This window comes from Talpa europaea, assembly GCF_964194135.1.
Source record: "Talpa europaea genome assembly, chromosome: 8".
In the NCBI taxonomy this organism is placed as follows: domain Eukaryota; kingdom Metazoa; phylum Chordata; class Mammalia; order Eulipotyphla; family Talpidae; genus Talpa; species Talpa europaea.
Window position 1 is genome coordinate 44,777,614 of NC_140075.1, and position 16,402 is coordinate 44,794,015.

Here is a 16,402-nt window from a genome sequence, read left to right on the forward strand (position 1 = left end):
TTCCCATTATATAGATAATAGCAACAGTTGCAATACCTGGTATTATTCAAAATTTCCCAGTTGTCTCCCAAGTGTGTTTTATCATTCCTTCCTTCAAGCCAGAATCCAATGAAGAATTTCCCATTGCTTTCACTTTTATCTTGCTCAGAGTCCATTTATCTTAGTTTAGTCCATCCCACCCCATCCCTACCCTCTGCTATTTTTCCTCATTCTATCCATCTTCTGAAAAGATCAGACCAATGCCTAACCTTGTGGGATTTGTCTGATTATTCCCTTATGGTGTTTATGAACTTATTCCACTACTCCCTGTATTTCTAGTAAATGAATTTAGATCTAAACACTGACTAATACATTCAGGTTAAACGTCAGGCAGAAATACTTTGTAAGTAATGCTGTTCATGGAAACACATTGGAAGACTTTGATATCACATTAATATTGATGCAGCATTTCTCATAGGTTGTTTTTATTTGTTTAAAGCCCCCACAAGACTGTAAGTTCTAGGAGGGTGGGGCTGATGGTAGCTGGCTCAGCACTGTATCTAAGCTACTCTCCCAAAGCCGGGCCATGTAGCAGTCAGTGGATGTTTGCTAGATGGTAGGATGGAGGTGTTGTGACAGGATTTATATGCTGTGTGCACAGCCTGTCTGTCTAGCTACCCCTTATTGGATATTTTGTTCTTATCAATCTATGAGTCATCTATGAATGGGTAAGTTTGACTCTTTCCTCTACTTATTAACTTTTGTTAAATATTATGGGGTTTTCCAAAGATAATAATTACCTGAACTAGACTGCCATCCTTTGAGGTGTTAGATGTATGCATATGAAATGATTAGAGAATAAGTATAGATTTTTTAAAGATTTATTTATGCATACAAGAACTGGGGTATAGGCCAGAGGTGTGGGGGGGTGAGAGGATTCACCAGAGACAGAGTGGGGAACAGAACAGGCAGACTCACTGAAATACACTGCTGAGGGAAGCAGCAGAGGAGACAGGAGAGGTCTGCCATGCCATGTGGGTAGCTCCCTGGCCGGGAATTGAACTCGTGCTGCAGAGGCTGTGGATAGCTTCATAGGTTGCGTCTTAATCCCTTGCACCACCAGGGAGGCCCATAAGTATGGATTTTGAATGTCAGTATTTTGTTATTGGGAGTGAGGGTTGAAAAGAAACCTTCATTTCTGGTTCACTTAGATGTTTTAATATTTGCTATAATATTATCATGTACTGTATTTTGGGGCTGGTTCGAATTTTATTTCTGTAATCTTTGGTTTATAGAAACAACTCAACAAATAAACAATACACAATTTAGAAAAAGTAAAAAAAACCCAAAACCATCACCAAATAAAGGTACTATGTTAGTGTTTACATTTCATTTTCTACTGCTTTTCCTCTGAGGGGTTGGGTCTTGTCTTTGTCCCTTCCTTCAGGTGAGTTCCTGACTTCTGCTTGTAAGACCTGGTTCCTCCAGTCTTAGCTGTCAACTGTTTTCTTGTTCCCTTCCTTGGTTAGTTTTGAAGTAATTCCCCAGAAGGGGTTTTAGAACTTAGCCTCTCTAGAACTTAGCCTCTTTAGAACTTAGCTTCTCTCTTCCCCATGACTCGGCAGGGGTGGAGAGAGAGCAGAGGCGCATGGCTGCTTAGGTAGGAGTTCTCGTGAATTCTTCTTCCCCTCGAGCAGAGGGGAGTTATTTCTCTCCTCTCCTCATGACCATCCCTCCTCCTCTGTTTAAACCTGTTCTCCTGAGAGGGCCACAGGCCTATTCTTCACCACCTGGTTTACCCCTTTTTATCCAGCAGTTCCCTAAAAGTCACCACATTTGTGGTATTAGTTTGCTTCTCCTTCCTCTGCCTTCTTTTCAGGGCTCAGGAGTACAAACACCAGGGTATGTTAAAATGGGGCTTTGAGAATATGTATATTTATCATTGAAATATTAACATAGAATGATCTTTTAAAATGGGGTGTGGGAGCACATCTTTTACTAGCAATTTCCTATTCCTGTGTTTTCTGTAGTCATTGCTAGGTTTCATCTACCCATCTATAATGCAGAGACCCTATTGTTTTGATACCTACTTTTAAAAGTTAATACATTAGAACCATTTTTCTTTGTTAGACTTCTCTAAGTCTTTCATATTTCATTTTTAAGGTGATAAACCTTAAAAATTCTTAAAAATTCATTCTTCTATATATTTTTTTAATTATAGAAAATACTGTGGTGCACATTTTTTATATATATCCTTTTACCTCTTTAGAAAAGGTTCCTAAGGATTAGTTTCCAGAAATAATGCCACTGAACAGTACAGATTTTAGTAAAAATGTAGCTTCACAAATAGAAGGTAAATAGAAGGGAAGAAGATTTTGTCTCTATTTTGTTATTCCTTGCATGGGCACAGGAGATTATAGAAGGGATCAGTATTATCTCAGCTATTGGGAAGCTTCTCAATCTGTTGAATTTTCCCATGAACTGAGACCTATAATTGTTAGTTGCCCTTTAATCTTTGTTTAGATTCTATGTTTTAGCACATTGACCTTGTGCTGCTTTGTACCTGTCTCATTCTCCTACTAGACAGCTACTTCAAGAGTATAAATCATCTTTGCTTCTTCTGTTTCATGTGTAGCTCAAAGCCAGGCAATGTTGCAAAGGAATAAATAATTTTCAGTATTTAAATCACTTTCAAAAGTCAACATTTTTTAAAAAAGTGAATAATTCTGAATGCTTCTTTGCTTTAAACACAATGTAATGGAAATACATTAATGATTATAATTGGATTAATTTGTTTATTGGCTTAATCATAGCCGAGGCTTTGAGCCTTGGTTTGGTGGCATGTTTTCAGGCAGAGGCTGATAAGGAGACACATAAGAAAGGGAAGCAAAATGCATCTTTACTTGAAAATGTTCCTGATGTTTCTGGATTCCTGTTTATTTCACTCTTTCCTATAGTGGGAATTAATTTGCTGCTTTTTGTAACACAAGTCATGGCACAGTTAGCAGCTCCATGCCCTGATGGGGTACTAGAAAATCATCCTATTTTTATCAGCTGCCTTTGATTTGTCAGCAACATTTAAGATATGATAACATGGTTTCTATATCACTAATAAAAATACACCCCCATCTCTTTGCTACTTTCAGTTTATTCCTGGTATCTTAATAAAAAGTGGCTGGGGCACTCTGATAACAGAGTACAGTTATCAGCTTTCCGTGGTGTTTTGTTTGTAACACTCTCTAAAACACAAAGAACACTAAACACTCAAGCTTTTGAATGAAAAGGGGTAAGACTACTGTATTTTGCGTGACCTGCACAGTGAACAAGATTTTTCATGAAATCTCTTTTAAATACTTCATATTTTGTTAAATAACATGGGGATCCCATAGGGAATCAGCAAAGGAACACCAAGAGAGAGTAAAGGTGTTTTTGTAATAGGAAGGAAAGAAGGAAAAAAACAAACAGTATAAAAAATACTATTTTCTTTTGTGACTTGTTAATTGAACAACAGTGGGATGATTTTGTTACTTTTTTTTAAAGATTTATTTATGCATACAAGAATTGGGGTGGGGGGGTGAGAGGATTCACCAGAGAGTGGGGAGCAGAACAGGCAGATCTGCTTAAATACACTGCTGAGGGGAGCAGCAGGCGAGACAGGAGAGGTCTGTTGTGCCAGGTGCGTCAGCCCCCTGGTCGGAAATCGAACTCATGCTGCTGTGGTGCCAATAGCTTCATAGTGCTGAGACTTAATCCCTTGTGCCACCAGGGAGGCCCTGGATATATGACCTTTTGCATATCTTTTCAATGAACATGGATCTCATGCCCTATAGAGGGACTCTTCTGGAAAGCATTTTGCAGAACCTGTAGGTCAGACCTTTCATTTTGACAGGAAATACCTGTGAGTAGATATGAGCCAGAACTTTCTGCGGGCAAATCAGTTGGTGTTGTGGGTATTCTGGTGTTAGGGTATCACTGCTGCTTCTAGTATACTATGTATCAATTATGCAGTATAGTCAACTTTTATACAGTCAGCACCCAACTCCTCACAACACACTGGGCTTTCATTTCCTGGGTGTTTTTTGTGTGTGACTAACCTGCATGCACTTAGGTTGTGAAAACTGATTATGAAAGGCCAGAGCTTCCCTTGTTTTTGTTGATTGAAGTCTATAAGAGGCGTGATCATCTCTGGTGAATGCTGGCTTAAGTTTTGAAGTTTATATATTTTCTCTCTCTCCTTTGGCTCGACATAATTGGCAGTAAAGCTACCGAGGTGATGAAGTGAAAATTGACTTTTTCTCTGGGTCTCTAATCTGGGAAATTTCAAGTGCTACTAAATGATATGTGAGGTGTAATCTGATTGGATTTATATAACACAAGCCACTTAATCAACAGCACCAGGCACAGATAACACATGTTGGTGTTGAATGAGCCATAAAAACTGAAGTTCTTGACATGCGTTGGCGGCAGTACACAAAAGACAAAACAAAATACAGTTATATCCTGGAAAAGATAAGTGTGGGAAGAGGAACTGCCTTATCGTCCAAACAATTGAGAAATGTGTGAGAGTAAGAGCAGGAAACAGGGTGTTAGAAACACAAAGGCTGTTGTGAATAGGCTGGCGGGAGGTTCCAGGAGAACCTTTAGGGGTACCACTTAGCAGAGATGAGAGGAGTCCCTGTTCTCCTTGGGAGGGTGGGGGGGTGCTGGGCAGTGAGCCTAAGGGCTGGTTCCCTTTGACAAATGTCAGGATGTGGATATTTTCATAAGATTTGCTCTTGTGTTTCTTAGGTGCTGAAAGAACCTGGGCTGTCTTAGTTATCTGACTGGTCCTCTAGAGGCTTCATCTGAGCTTATTTATTTATGTATTTAAAGATTTATTTATTTATACAAGCACTGGGTACAGTCAGAAGCACGGGAGGGTGAGAGAATTCACAGAGTCAGAGTGGGGAGCAGAACAGGCAGAAGGACCAAAGTACAGTGCTGAGGGAGCAGCGGGCGTGGCAGGAGAGGTCTGCGCACCATGTGGGACCCTTGCCGGCAGCCGGGGATCGAACCAGTGCTGCAGAGGCTGCGGGCAGCTTCGCAGCCCAGCGCTCAGCCACTGCACCACTGGGGAGGCCCCTGAGCTTATATATTAATGCCTGCTGGTCAGATTCTTGAAGGGCTTAGTTTAGAGGTTCCCCTGGTTTAATCGATGTGTGTGTCCTAGAGACAAGAAAGAAGATTTTTTTTAATTTATTTTTATATTCCCCATACAATTGCAATCCCCTTATTTTGACCCCAATCCCTCCCCTCCCTACCCCCCGCCCCCCCTAGAGTGTCTCTTGTTCATAGTTATTTGTTGATTTTGATATTTTCTTTCTTATAGTTATTCTTTTTCCTGGTCCCTTATTTAAGTTTTCTAGATTTCTGCTATGAGTGAGACCACAAAGAAGAAGATTTTATTGTCAATTATACTTAAATTCATGCAAATATTTTCATCCCTTCATCAGTCACACTTCTTGAATGGAAATTTGCTATCTCAGGTCCCCAGGTGGAAACCTTTCCTCTGATCCCCAGGAGCTGCATGAGAACAGGATGTGTATTTCCTCAGAAGCCACCAGTGAAAGAATAGATTAGTATAGATTTGTGACCTTTCCAGTCCCCTGCTGTATTGTCCATGTTTATTTATAGCCAAACAGACAGGGTCCTGCTGTTGATCCACTGAAAGTGTGACAAATCAGATCTCTAGCTTTCTTATAAGGAACTGACAGACTTGTTGGGAAGATAAAATAAATAAAATAAAATAAATAAATACAAGCACTGCAAGGAAAGAATATTAAGTGCTGGTGCTAAGTACAACTAAAATGAGAGGGGTAGAAAGGACAAGGGATCCTAGGAAGACTTCTTGGAGGAGGTCACATAGTATCTGATTCTTACAGGTTTTCTGAAGGCAGAGAGGTGGGAAGAAGCGCACTCTAGACACAGGGTGCTGGTATGGTGGTGGTGTAGAGGCTGCAGGTAAGAGAGTGGTTGTAGGGCACAGTCAGGTTATTGTAAACCACCTAGGCAGGAGGTGTTAGGAGTGGAAAGAAATCAGGGAGGTGAGAGGAAGGATCTAAGATGAACTAACTGGTTGTGAGGGACAAAGATGAGAGAAGTCAAGGTTGCTGCCAAGCTCCCTAGCAAGTGGTATCTTTCATAAGAATAATGAAAAAAGAAGAGGAAAGGAAGGAAATGAATTGACTGAAAATTGTAAGCCTATTAAACATGAGGTGCCCGTAGAACCTCCAGAAGGATGTATCTAGCAGGTCATTGGCAGGACAGATCTAAAATAAGGGCTGGAAGTAGAGGTGTGGAAGTTATTGATGTAGAATTACTAGTTGGAAAAATAATAGATGAACTTGCTAGCAAAGAATGAAGAATGCATCTTAGCTTATAGGGAGACATTGAGAGAAGCCAGAAAAGATTGCCATAGAAAAAGTGGAAGAGGGAAGAGACCAGGAGAGTGTCATATCTTCAAATATAAGGCCAAGAGAATTTTGAGGCGACTGGTGGGGAAGATAAAGGAGAGGTCCAGAAAAGTGAAGACCTAGAAAGAAACATTGGATGTGGTGAGTTAGAGGTGACCTGGAGAGGCAATCTTAGTAGCATAGCAACAAAAGCCACATAGCAAGAGGCTGAGGAGTGAATGGGTGGTCAAGAAGTAGAGGCTGTGAGCAGAAATTACACTTTCAAGTCAGATGGTAAAGGCTTTTTTGCCCCTCTTGACTCAGAGGGTTCTCTGCCGTAAGGGAAAAGGTACAGATTCAAGGAATCATAAAAGAACAAAATGACCAAAGCAAAAGATAACCGATGGAGTAAAGACTTGGAGCAGCAGGCCAAGGACAGCTCACACTATGAAGGGGCTATGACTGGGGAGAAGGGGTGGAGGCAGGGAGGGCCTGGGTAGGAGGAAACTGTAAGGTCTTGGCCAGGTTCCCCTCATGTGAAGTAAGCGCAGGTCCTGAGTTTGAGGAGAGCTGAGCTGGTCTAGGGCAATGATGGTGAAGTGAAAGGAATGCTGGGCTTTTGGCAGGACACACTTGGGCTTTGGTAATGCGATTAGTGGAACTCGTTGCCCCAGTTTTGTGACTTTCCTCATGAACCCTTGGAAGTTGAGCAGAAATTGTGAATATTGTGCCCTGCTGCAAGGGCAAGTGCAATAGGAGGAGAGCAGGGCAGAGTCGCCCCAACAGGTGCATGGATTAGGGTTTAGAGCACACGCAGGAGTCCAGGGCTTGTGAAGTGAGGGAGGCCAGCAAATCAGCCTGTCTTCCAGAAAGCAACAGGAACAGAAAGGCTAGTGGCAAGGACAGGAGCCTGGAGATGAAATGACCCTCAGAGTAGTGAAAATGTTTCCTTTTCTTCCGCAAATCAAATCTCAAAAACAGCTAATACAGCCTATCCAGGGGACGGAGGGCTTCTTGAAATGAAAGAGGAGAAGAGGTGGTCTATCCCAGTGTTTCCGAGGGGCAAGGAGAGAGTGGGGCCTGGGGTGGGGGGGTTATTGTGAGAGTGCGGCCAGGGTGCTAAACTGGAGGAGCCAAGCAGGGCTGTCGACATCTTGACAAAGATGTTGAATCTTCACCTCCCCTCTTGGTCTGTCCTCTCTCTAGGAGCTCTTACAAGCAAAACAGGATCTTCAAGATCTGCTCATCGCCAAAGAGGAGCAGGAAGACCTTTTGAGAAAGCGGGAGCGGGAACTCACTGCTCTGAAGGGAGCCTTGAAGGAAGAGGTTTCCAGCCACGACCAGGAGATGGACAAGCTGAAGGAGCAGTACGATGCTGAGCTGCAGGCCCTGAGGGAGAGCGTGGAGGAAGCCACCAAGGTGAGCCCCTCCACGAGGGCCTAGTCCCAGGTTGAGGATCTTGCTTCTCTCACATGACAGTGAAACTTGTTTTTCATGAGGTCAAGGAAATAGAGCTTGTTTATGAAGAAAAAGCATGGCAGTTATGCTACTGACCTTTTAAAGTCTATAAACTCAAAAACCGTTAAGGACACTCTCTGCATGAGGTGAGATGTGAGAGGCCCACAAGTGAACCTGTCAGTACTGTAGCTTCCTAAAGCCAGACCCTGCAGTGTCGTGAGGCTTTGCCAGTGGGCCAAGGTTGCAGAGAGGACCCAGATGCCCCCGCCCTAGCCTGTCCGTCCCTTGTGGACCCTTTTGTTAAGAGGTTCACATTCCATTTCTCATTGTCACAAGAAGGTTAATTGACTGAATCACCGAAACCCTTGCAAGATAATTCTTCTCTTAATTGAATTCTTGGCTCCTACAAATAGATCTAAATTATGTTGAGGTCTTTTGGCCTCATGTTGGCTGTTGAAGAAGAGAAAAGCAGTGTTTTGAAGGGGAAAATGCTTTGAAATATTCCATCTTTAGGGGAAGCGGGGAGTTACAGAATATACAATTTTAGATTTTCTGCAATATACAGGTGAAAGATGACGAGGAATGAGCTCTTGAGATTGTTTGTTGATTCTGTGATGATTGCAGTGACAGCTCAGAGCTCGCAGGCACGCTCTCCCCAAAGCTCCATAGTGATTCACTAGTTTTCAATTATGGCGTGGTAATTGCAAATGACAAGAAGTGAAAGATGGGTTTGTTTGTCATAACAATAAAAGGCCTGGGAAATACTCTGGGCTTATTATAACTGAGATGGTTTTTTAAAACAGCGTGTTGATTTGCCTCAGGGTTTTTTTTTTTTTTTTTTTTTTAATTTGGTTTAGTTGGAGGGAGAAAAGCTAACCTGATTTATTTTCATTGTTTTGAGGGGACGTGCCTATTTATTCCATCTCATTTCCTTTGCGTGCAGCAGCCTGGCCTCCTTGCTAATAGCCTTTCTGCACTGTTGCTTCATCGGGTACAAATGTGCCAATGGACCCATTATGTCTTTACCACCTAAGACTTGCAGCAAGGCTTGAGTTAACACAGTACGTTCACTGAAGGGTAATTGAGGATGGTGTTTAGATATGTGTATGGTGTTTTGACTATAAAGTAAATTGTGCCACATGTAGGATGCAAGGTAACATTTTTTCAAAAATTTTTCATTTAGATGACATTATCAAGATAACAGTACTGTGTATGGTTCAGAGGTATAGGATCACACCCTTCAGGTGTGTGTTACCACACTGCCCACCACCAAGGAACCCATAGCCCCTCACCACAGTCCATAGTGACTCTCCCTGCTTTGTTCTCTGCCCACTCGCCGACTGGTAACCTCAATTCTACAGTCATATTTTTGGGGTTTGTTATTGATTTGTTGTTATCTGACCCTGTTGTATTTCTGTATATATTTCACATATAAGTAAAACCATCTGGTATTTGTCTTTCTCCTTATAACTTATTTTGTTTCCATATTGTTGCAAATTGATAGAAATTTATCTTTTTTTTTTTATAACTGCATAGTGTACCCTTGTGTGTGCATAGACCACATATTCCTAGTCCACTCCTCTGCCTTTGGGCACTTAGGTTACTTCCATAATTTGGTTATTTATAAATACAGCTGCAGTAAACATGAAAGTGCATGTATCCCTTTGAATTAGTGTTTTTGTAGTCTTTTGGGTAGAGACTGAGGAGTGGAATTGCTGGGTCATATGGTAGATGTATTTTTTATATTTTGAGGAATCCTAAAACTGTTTTCCGTAGAGGCTGGACCAATCTACATTCCCACCACCAACAAATGAGGGTTCCTTTTCTCCACACCCTCACCAACATTTGTTGTTTCTGGCCTTTTGTATATGGGCCATTCTCACAGGTGTGAGATGGTATCATTGTGATTTTGATTTGCATTCCTGATGATGAGTCATGATTAGCGTTTATTCATGTGCCTGTTGGCCATCTGTATGTCTTCTTTGGAGCAGTGTGTGTTTTGCTCTTCTGCCCATATTTTGATTGGGTTGTTTTCCTTCTGTTGAGTTGTATGAGTATTTTGGAGATATTGGTTATCAACCCTTGCTGGTATTGTAAATATTTTCTCCCATTCAAAAGGGTGTCTTTTTGTTTTGTAATAGTTTCTTTCACTGTGGAGAACCTTTTTAGTTTGTTATAGTGCCAGTTGTTTATAGTCTCTTGTTTCTCTTGCTGTTGGAGACAAATTCACAGAGCCATCACTGAAGCTTCTATCATTGAGTGTTTTGCTTATGTTTTCTTCTACGCATCTCATCATTTCAGGTCTTGCATCCAAGACTTTTATCCATTTTGAGTTAATTTTTGTGTATGGTGTTAGATAGTGATCTAGATTGATTCTTTTTTATGTGGCTGTCCAGTTTTTCCAACACCATTTACTGAAGAGACTATCCCTTCTCCAGTGCATATTCTTGTCGTCTTTGTCATCAGTTAACTGTTCTTATAAGTGTTGGTTTCTAGGCTCTCAATTTGATTCCACTGGTCTCTGTGTCTTTTTGTTCCAATACCATACTGTTTTGATTATTGCATCTTTGTAGTATAGTTTGAAGTTTGAGAGTGTGATACCACCATTCTTCCTCTTTTTTGTCAGGAGTACTTTGGTTTTTCAGGATCTGTTAATGGTCCATATAAATTTCAATTATGTTTATTCTATTGTTTTGAAGAATGCCATTGAAACTTTGGTAGCGATTGCATTGAATCTATGTATTGCTTTGGGCAAGATGGGCATGTTAACCACATTAATTCTTCTACTCCATGAGAAGGGAATAGCTTTCTATTTCTTTGTGTCTTCTATTTATTTACTTTATAGTTTTCGTTACACAGGTCCTTCACCAGCTCCAAATTTACTCCTACATATTTCTTTTTTATTTGATTGTAAATGGGATTAATTTATTCTACTTCGTAGCTCATTGTGTGCATGTAGAAACACAACTGATTTTTGTAAATTGATTTTGTAACCTGCCACTTTTTTAGTGTATGCTTTAGGGTGTTCTGTGTATATTATGTCATCTGCAAAAAGTGATAGTTTTGCTTCTTTGGATTCTTTATCTTTCCTTTGCCTAACTTCTCTAGCTAGGAGTTTCAACGCGATATTGAATAGTAATGGTGAAAGTGAATATCCTTGACTTATACCAGATTGTAGTGGAAAATCTCTCTCACTGTTGAAAATGATGTTACCTGTGGGCTTGTCATATACAGCCTTCATTGTGTTGAGGTATATTCTATTTATCCCTAGTTTGCTGAGGGTTTTTATCATAAATGGATGGTGAATCTTACCAAATACTTTCCCTGCATCTATTGATATGATCATATGATTTTTATCTTACCTTATATTGATGTGAATTATACTGATTGATTTTTGGATGTTAAACCATCCATGTGTCCCTGGCATAAACCCCACTTGGTGATGACATATGATCCTTTTGGTATATTGTTGAATTTGGTATGTTAACCTTTTTGTTGAGGATTTTTATATCTGTTATCAGGAAAATTGCTATATAATTTTCTTTTTTTGTGCTGTCTCTTTCTAGTTTTGATATCAGGGTAATGTTGGCCTCATAAAATCTTTTGGATGTATTCCATCTTTGTTTTTTGTTGGAAGATTTTTGAGAAGGGTAGGTATTAGTTTCTTATTTGGAAATTAGGTGGAGCTCATTAAAGAACGCATCTTGTCCTGGTCATTTGTTTTTTGGGAGAATTTTAATTACTGTTTATTTCCTTGTAATTGATCTGTTCAGGTTTTATATTTCTTATTCAGTTTTGGAGGAGTCTAAGAATCTGTCCATTTCATCTAGGTTATTCAATCAGTTGGCATATAGATGTTTATAGTAATCTCTTTTGATATTCTGTATTTCTGAAATATCTATTGTAACTAGTCTTTCATTTTTGATTCTATTTATTAGACATTTCGGCTTTTTTTCCTTAGTGAGTCTAGCTAGAGTTTTGACTACATTGCTAATTTGTTTCAGAGAACCAACCTTTGGTTCCTTTGAGCCTTTGGACTGTTTTTTGATTTTTTAAATTTCTGCTCTAGTTTTTATCTTCTTCCTTCTCCTGGCTTTTGATTTTGTTTGTTTGTTCATCTTTTTTGTTTGTTCATCTTTTCTTAGTTCTTTAAGGTAAGAGATAAATTATTTGAGTTGTTACTTGATGCACACCTGAATATTTCCCTCTTAGTACTGCTTTTGCTGTGTCCCATATATTCTGGTTAGTTGAATCATCATTTACATTTGTATTTTTAAATTTTTTCTTTGATTTCCTTTTTAACCTAATAGTCATTCAGTAGTGTGTTGCTCAGTCTCTATATATTAGGATTTTTTTTCTGCTTTCTTTTTGTGGTTGATTTCTGATTTGATAGCGTTGTGATTAGACAAGATACTTTATATATGACTTCAGACTTCATGAATTTATTGATGCTTGTTTGGTGACCCAATAAATGGTCTGTCTAGGAATATATCCCATGTGGGATGCAAGATATCTTATTGGCAGCTTCTAGGTACTCTACTGTGACAGATATTATAAGTGGGGAATGGAAACATGGTAGGGGACAGAGGATGTCTATGTTGGATGTTGTTGAAGAATCTTTACCATAGAGACAATTTGTGGAGACTTCAGCAATTATATTGTGACCCTTCTGAAGGTCAATACTATCTGTTAGTTCATAGCATTTTCATTATTTCAAATCAAGAAGGGTAATTGCATTGACCCACATTAGTCTGTGAAAGAGATAATAGTTAGCCAAGACATGTGTCATTAGATGAAAACATAGGGGTTCAGAGCACCAGGGAGGTTGCACAAGGGGTTCACCTGGGCATCCAATGGGGTGAATGCCAGGAAGACCTTTGTCCCAGGTCATATTCTACAATGCTGCCAAAATCTTTCTTGAAAAGAATAAATCAGCCTCTACTTATATAACTTGCTAGGCTCCTGTTATGGTAAATTTAAGTTCAAAATTGCTAGTGTGTTAGCCAATAGAAGTTCCTTCTTTCCCTAGCCCATCTTCAGAAAACTCCATATTGTTTTAGTGCTCTCCCCTCTTTGCACATGTGGAATGACTTCCCTCCACTTTTCTGCTTAAACAGCTTCTCATCCTTCATGACCATTCCCAAATATCCTCTACCCTCTGAAGCGACTAAATACCTCCATTCACCTTGGTGATGTTAGTTACCCCTTCTCAGGGTTTTCTCTCTGTAATTTGTAGCATACTATGTTGTAATTTATCAATATGTCCTGTAGACTCTGAACTTCATAAGCAGAGGGGCCATTTATATAATTTTTTCCCCTAAAGTTGAAGTGACAAAATCAGGGGCCAGACAAGACATAAACGAAAGAAGTTCTGCAAGTATTGTTGGGGTGAGGAAGAGCTTGGTGGGACCTGTGGCAAGCTGGAAAGTGTGTACTTTGCTAGAGGGTGTGTTCTTTCTGCTGCGGCCGAAAGTTGCCAGTGAAGGAATGCTAAACTCATGTTGCTAGATCTTTCCATTTTCTAAGAGAAGCCTTATATCTGGATGTTGTTATGAGATCATGTCACATTTAAACATTGCTTCAAATTAAGGGACAAAAAGAATCACACAAACCAAACACAATCCATTGGTAAGCCAACAGTGCATGATCCTTACCCTTTGAACTTTGCACAGTGCCTGGTGCAAAGTCACAACTGTGTAGTGTTTGAAGAGTGAAGTACATGGAGGACAAAAACCCTTTCTAATTGGGTTTTCGGGGTCTGTCATGAGCTGTCTTTCCTATTGGATTTTCTCTGATGATATGGGAGGTCTTTTAGGACTGCTGTTACTCTGTGACTTGAATACTATGTGCTTTTGAGTTTCCTTGTGTTTTCTTGAAAAGAATAATGATTGTGTTTTTGCACGCGGTTAACTTTTGTTTCTGAAGGTGGTTGTTGAACAAATATAATAGAATCATACTTAATGGAAAAAATATGTCAATTTGTGGCCAGATGTTATCTTTTTTTTATTAGAGTATTTATGTGTTGGCATTGTATAAAGATTTAAATACTATTCTATTCTTGGAGGAGTGAATTAAATGAAATTTTTTAATTTGGTAAAGAGTGGTTTAAATTTGTATACCAGTTTTTAGCCTTTTCCTACCTCAGGGGAAGGACCTACCTGCCACTGAGACTAAAAGTTGACATTGAATGCATTGCATTAAGAAGTTTCTTTCCTTGCTAAGTCTTAGGAAGCAGCCCAGCCTTCTGTCATCAGTTTTCCCAATTTTTGCCACTGTCCCATGACTCAGAACTCCTAAAAGTACACTTTTATCATTGTCAAATTACAAATATTTCATCCTGGCCTGGGCTCAAGCACTCAAAGTTTTAAATTACTAGAACATTTGGTGAAAACTGTCAAATTATATTAAGAATTTTACAGATATTCCAAACAGAGTCTCCATAAAAGTAGTTTTTGTAGACTCAAACAGCCACAACTTTTAAAGAACAGATTGATTACTCAACAGCTGAGAATTCGTGAATACCTAGGTTAGGTGGGGTTTCCTCCTGCAGGGGAATGGGGGGGCAGTTGTGTGATAATGTGAGCTACTTTGTTCAGTTTCCTTCTTGTAGACAACTGAATCTTGCTGTCTGTTAGAAAAGGGATCTTATCTATCAAGTAGTCTTTGAAAATACTTGAGTACTTTTACACCTCATTACATATGGTGCTTTTTCTTGTGTTTTATCCTTTTATGCTCTTCCCATTTTGAGAAGGAAATGTCCTCTTCTTCTTGGGCTTCTGGCAGTGGCATAAACTATTGAAGAAATGGTCACTTGGGATGTGAATGTCCACCATCTGCGAGGTCCACAGCTGTTAGCTTCTCTTTTTCCACCCCTAACCCTTCCTATTCCCATCTTTCATGCAAAAGACAATCACAGACAATTTAGTTTTTTCTGTTTTCTCAGAGCAGGCTCACTTCAAATTCTACCTCCTCCTGAACTAGTTGCTTTTTGGATCTTAACAACTTCCAGGGACCTACTATTGTGGGAAATAGTGCTTTTTATTTTTTTTACCCAACATATTAAAGACTGCCCCTATTTGCCACTTGACAACCTCTATACGCTTGGTGCTTTAGTAAACTTTTGAGGATTTAAGAAATGAATAGACCAAAGGGGAGATGACCATCCAGTGACTAGGCATTAGATCTTTTAGGGGGAATCTCATTTATGAATTAAAATTGTTTTTCAGAAAAATGAACAAATCTTGTCTGTTGGAGCAGTATCCTAATGTTAACATTAACCTTGATGAACATGTTTTGCATCTAAATGCTTCAGGTCTTGAGGATGAAAAAGGAACCACTTTTATTTTCTCTTTGGGTGATAGGACTTCTGGGCCCTTAGGCTCCCAGCCTCTGGCAGTTTTGCACAGACATCTCTTAAATGAGCAGTGAGATACTCTTACCATCCTTCACATCCCTTTTGTATTAATTTTAAATATCTCATTTATAAATGTCCTGACCAAGGAGTTGCTATGTGTAAGACTATGGTCAGTTCTAGGAGAGTTGTGAAGATAAATTGGATAGACTCTAGCCCCCAGGAGATTAAAGGAAGTGGATAAGTAACACTCAAGCTAATTACAGTAAGGAATGAGGACATGTCACAAGGGAAATGGCATAGGATAACTTGCTATGGTTGCTGGTTTGTGCCCAGGAGGGCATTCCTGATTGATGGCAATCAGGAAAGATTTCTTGGAGGGAGCGGTATTTAAGTGAGCTGTGAATGGTGTTTGGACATGTGAGCACAGGCTGAGGACATTTGGGGTGCTGAGTACAGCATAAGCAGTGCCTTGGGGGGAGCAGAGTGAGACATGTATCTGGGCTGCAGCCTTATGCAGTAGATTTAGGTGGTTGCAGTTGAAAAAAGATTTTGAAGAGGCAAAGACACAGCTCCAATGTGTGGGTCATATTTAGATCCCAATTCAAACCAACTAACTGTAAAAATCAAATAATTGAAATCCTTGGGGCCATTTAAATGCAGTCTCTAGATCCAACAGTATGAAATAACGCAAACACATTTTTAAGGTGTGAAAACAGTATTGCTTTTAAGAGTCTTTATCCTTTAAAGAGGTATACTGAAGTATTTATGGATGAAATGAGAGTTTCTGGAATTTGCTTTAAAACAATTTACTGGGGGGCGGGGTGGATAAAGCAAGGTTAGCCACGTGTTGGTAAGTGTTAAAGCTACTTTTGCTAATGTTTGGAATTTTTATAATCTACGTCTTCTCCCCTCCCCCTCCAGCACAAAACGAGTTAAGATTGAAAAGTAAGGTGGAGTGAGAGGGTGAATACCACTGAATACCATGACACCAGAATAGAAGGATTTGTGAGGGAGCAGTTGATATTTTGGGGATCTTCTAGGGGTCTGATCGTGTTGTGGTTTGACCTGGAGGGAGGACAGGTTAGAAATAAGGAGCAAGGGAGGAATGAGCCAAAGGCAAGGGCAGAGGAAAGGCAGGGCGGACTGGAGAGACCCGTGGGGGCCTCTGGGATCAGGCTAG

The 16,402-nt window shown here is 39.9% G+C and overlaps 1 protein-coding gene across 1 annotated transcript in view; it reads left to right on the forward strand.

Moving 5' to 3' along the window:
- CGNL1 (cingulin like 1) overlaps positions 1-16,402 on the forward strand; it is a gene marked incomplete at both ends in the record, with an annotated part of 102,676 nt that overhangs the window by 14,119 nt on the left and 72,155 nt on the right. The window contains one exon of the mRNA XM_084239660.1: positions 7,617-7,829. Within this exon, the coding sequence (XP_084095786.1) occupies positions 7,617-7,829 (213 nt within the window). The remainder of the gene's footprint in view (positions 1-7,616; positions 7,830-16,402) is intronic.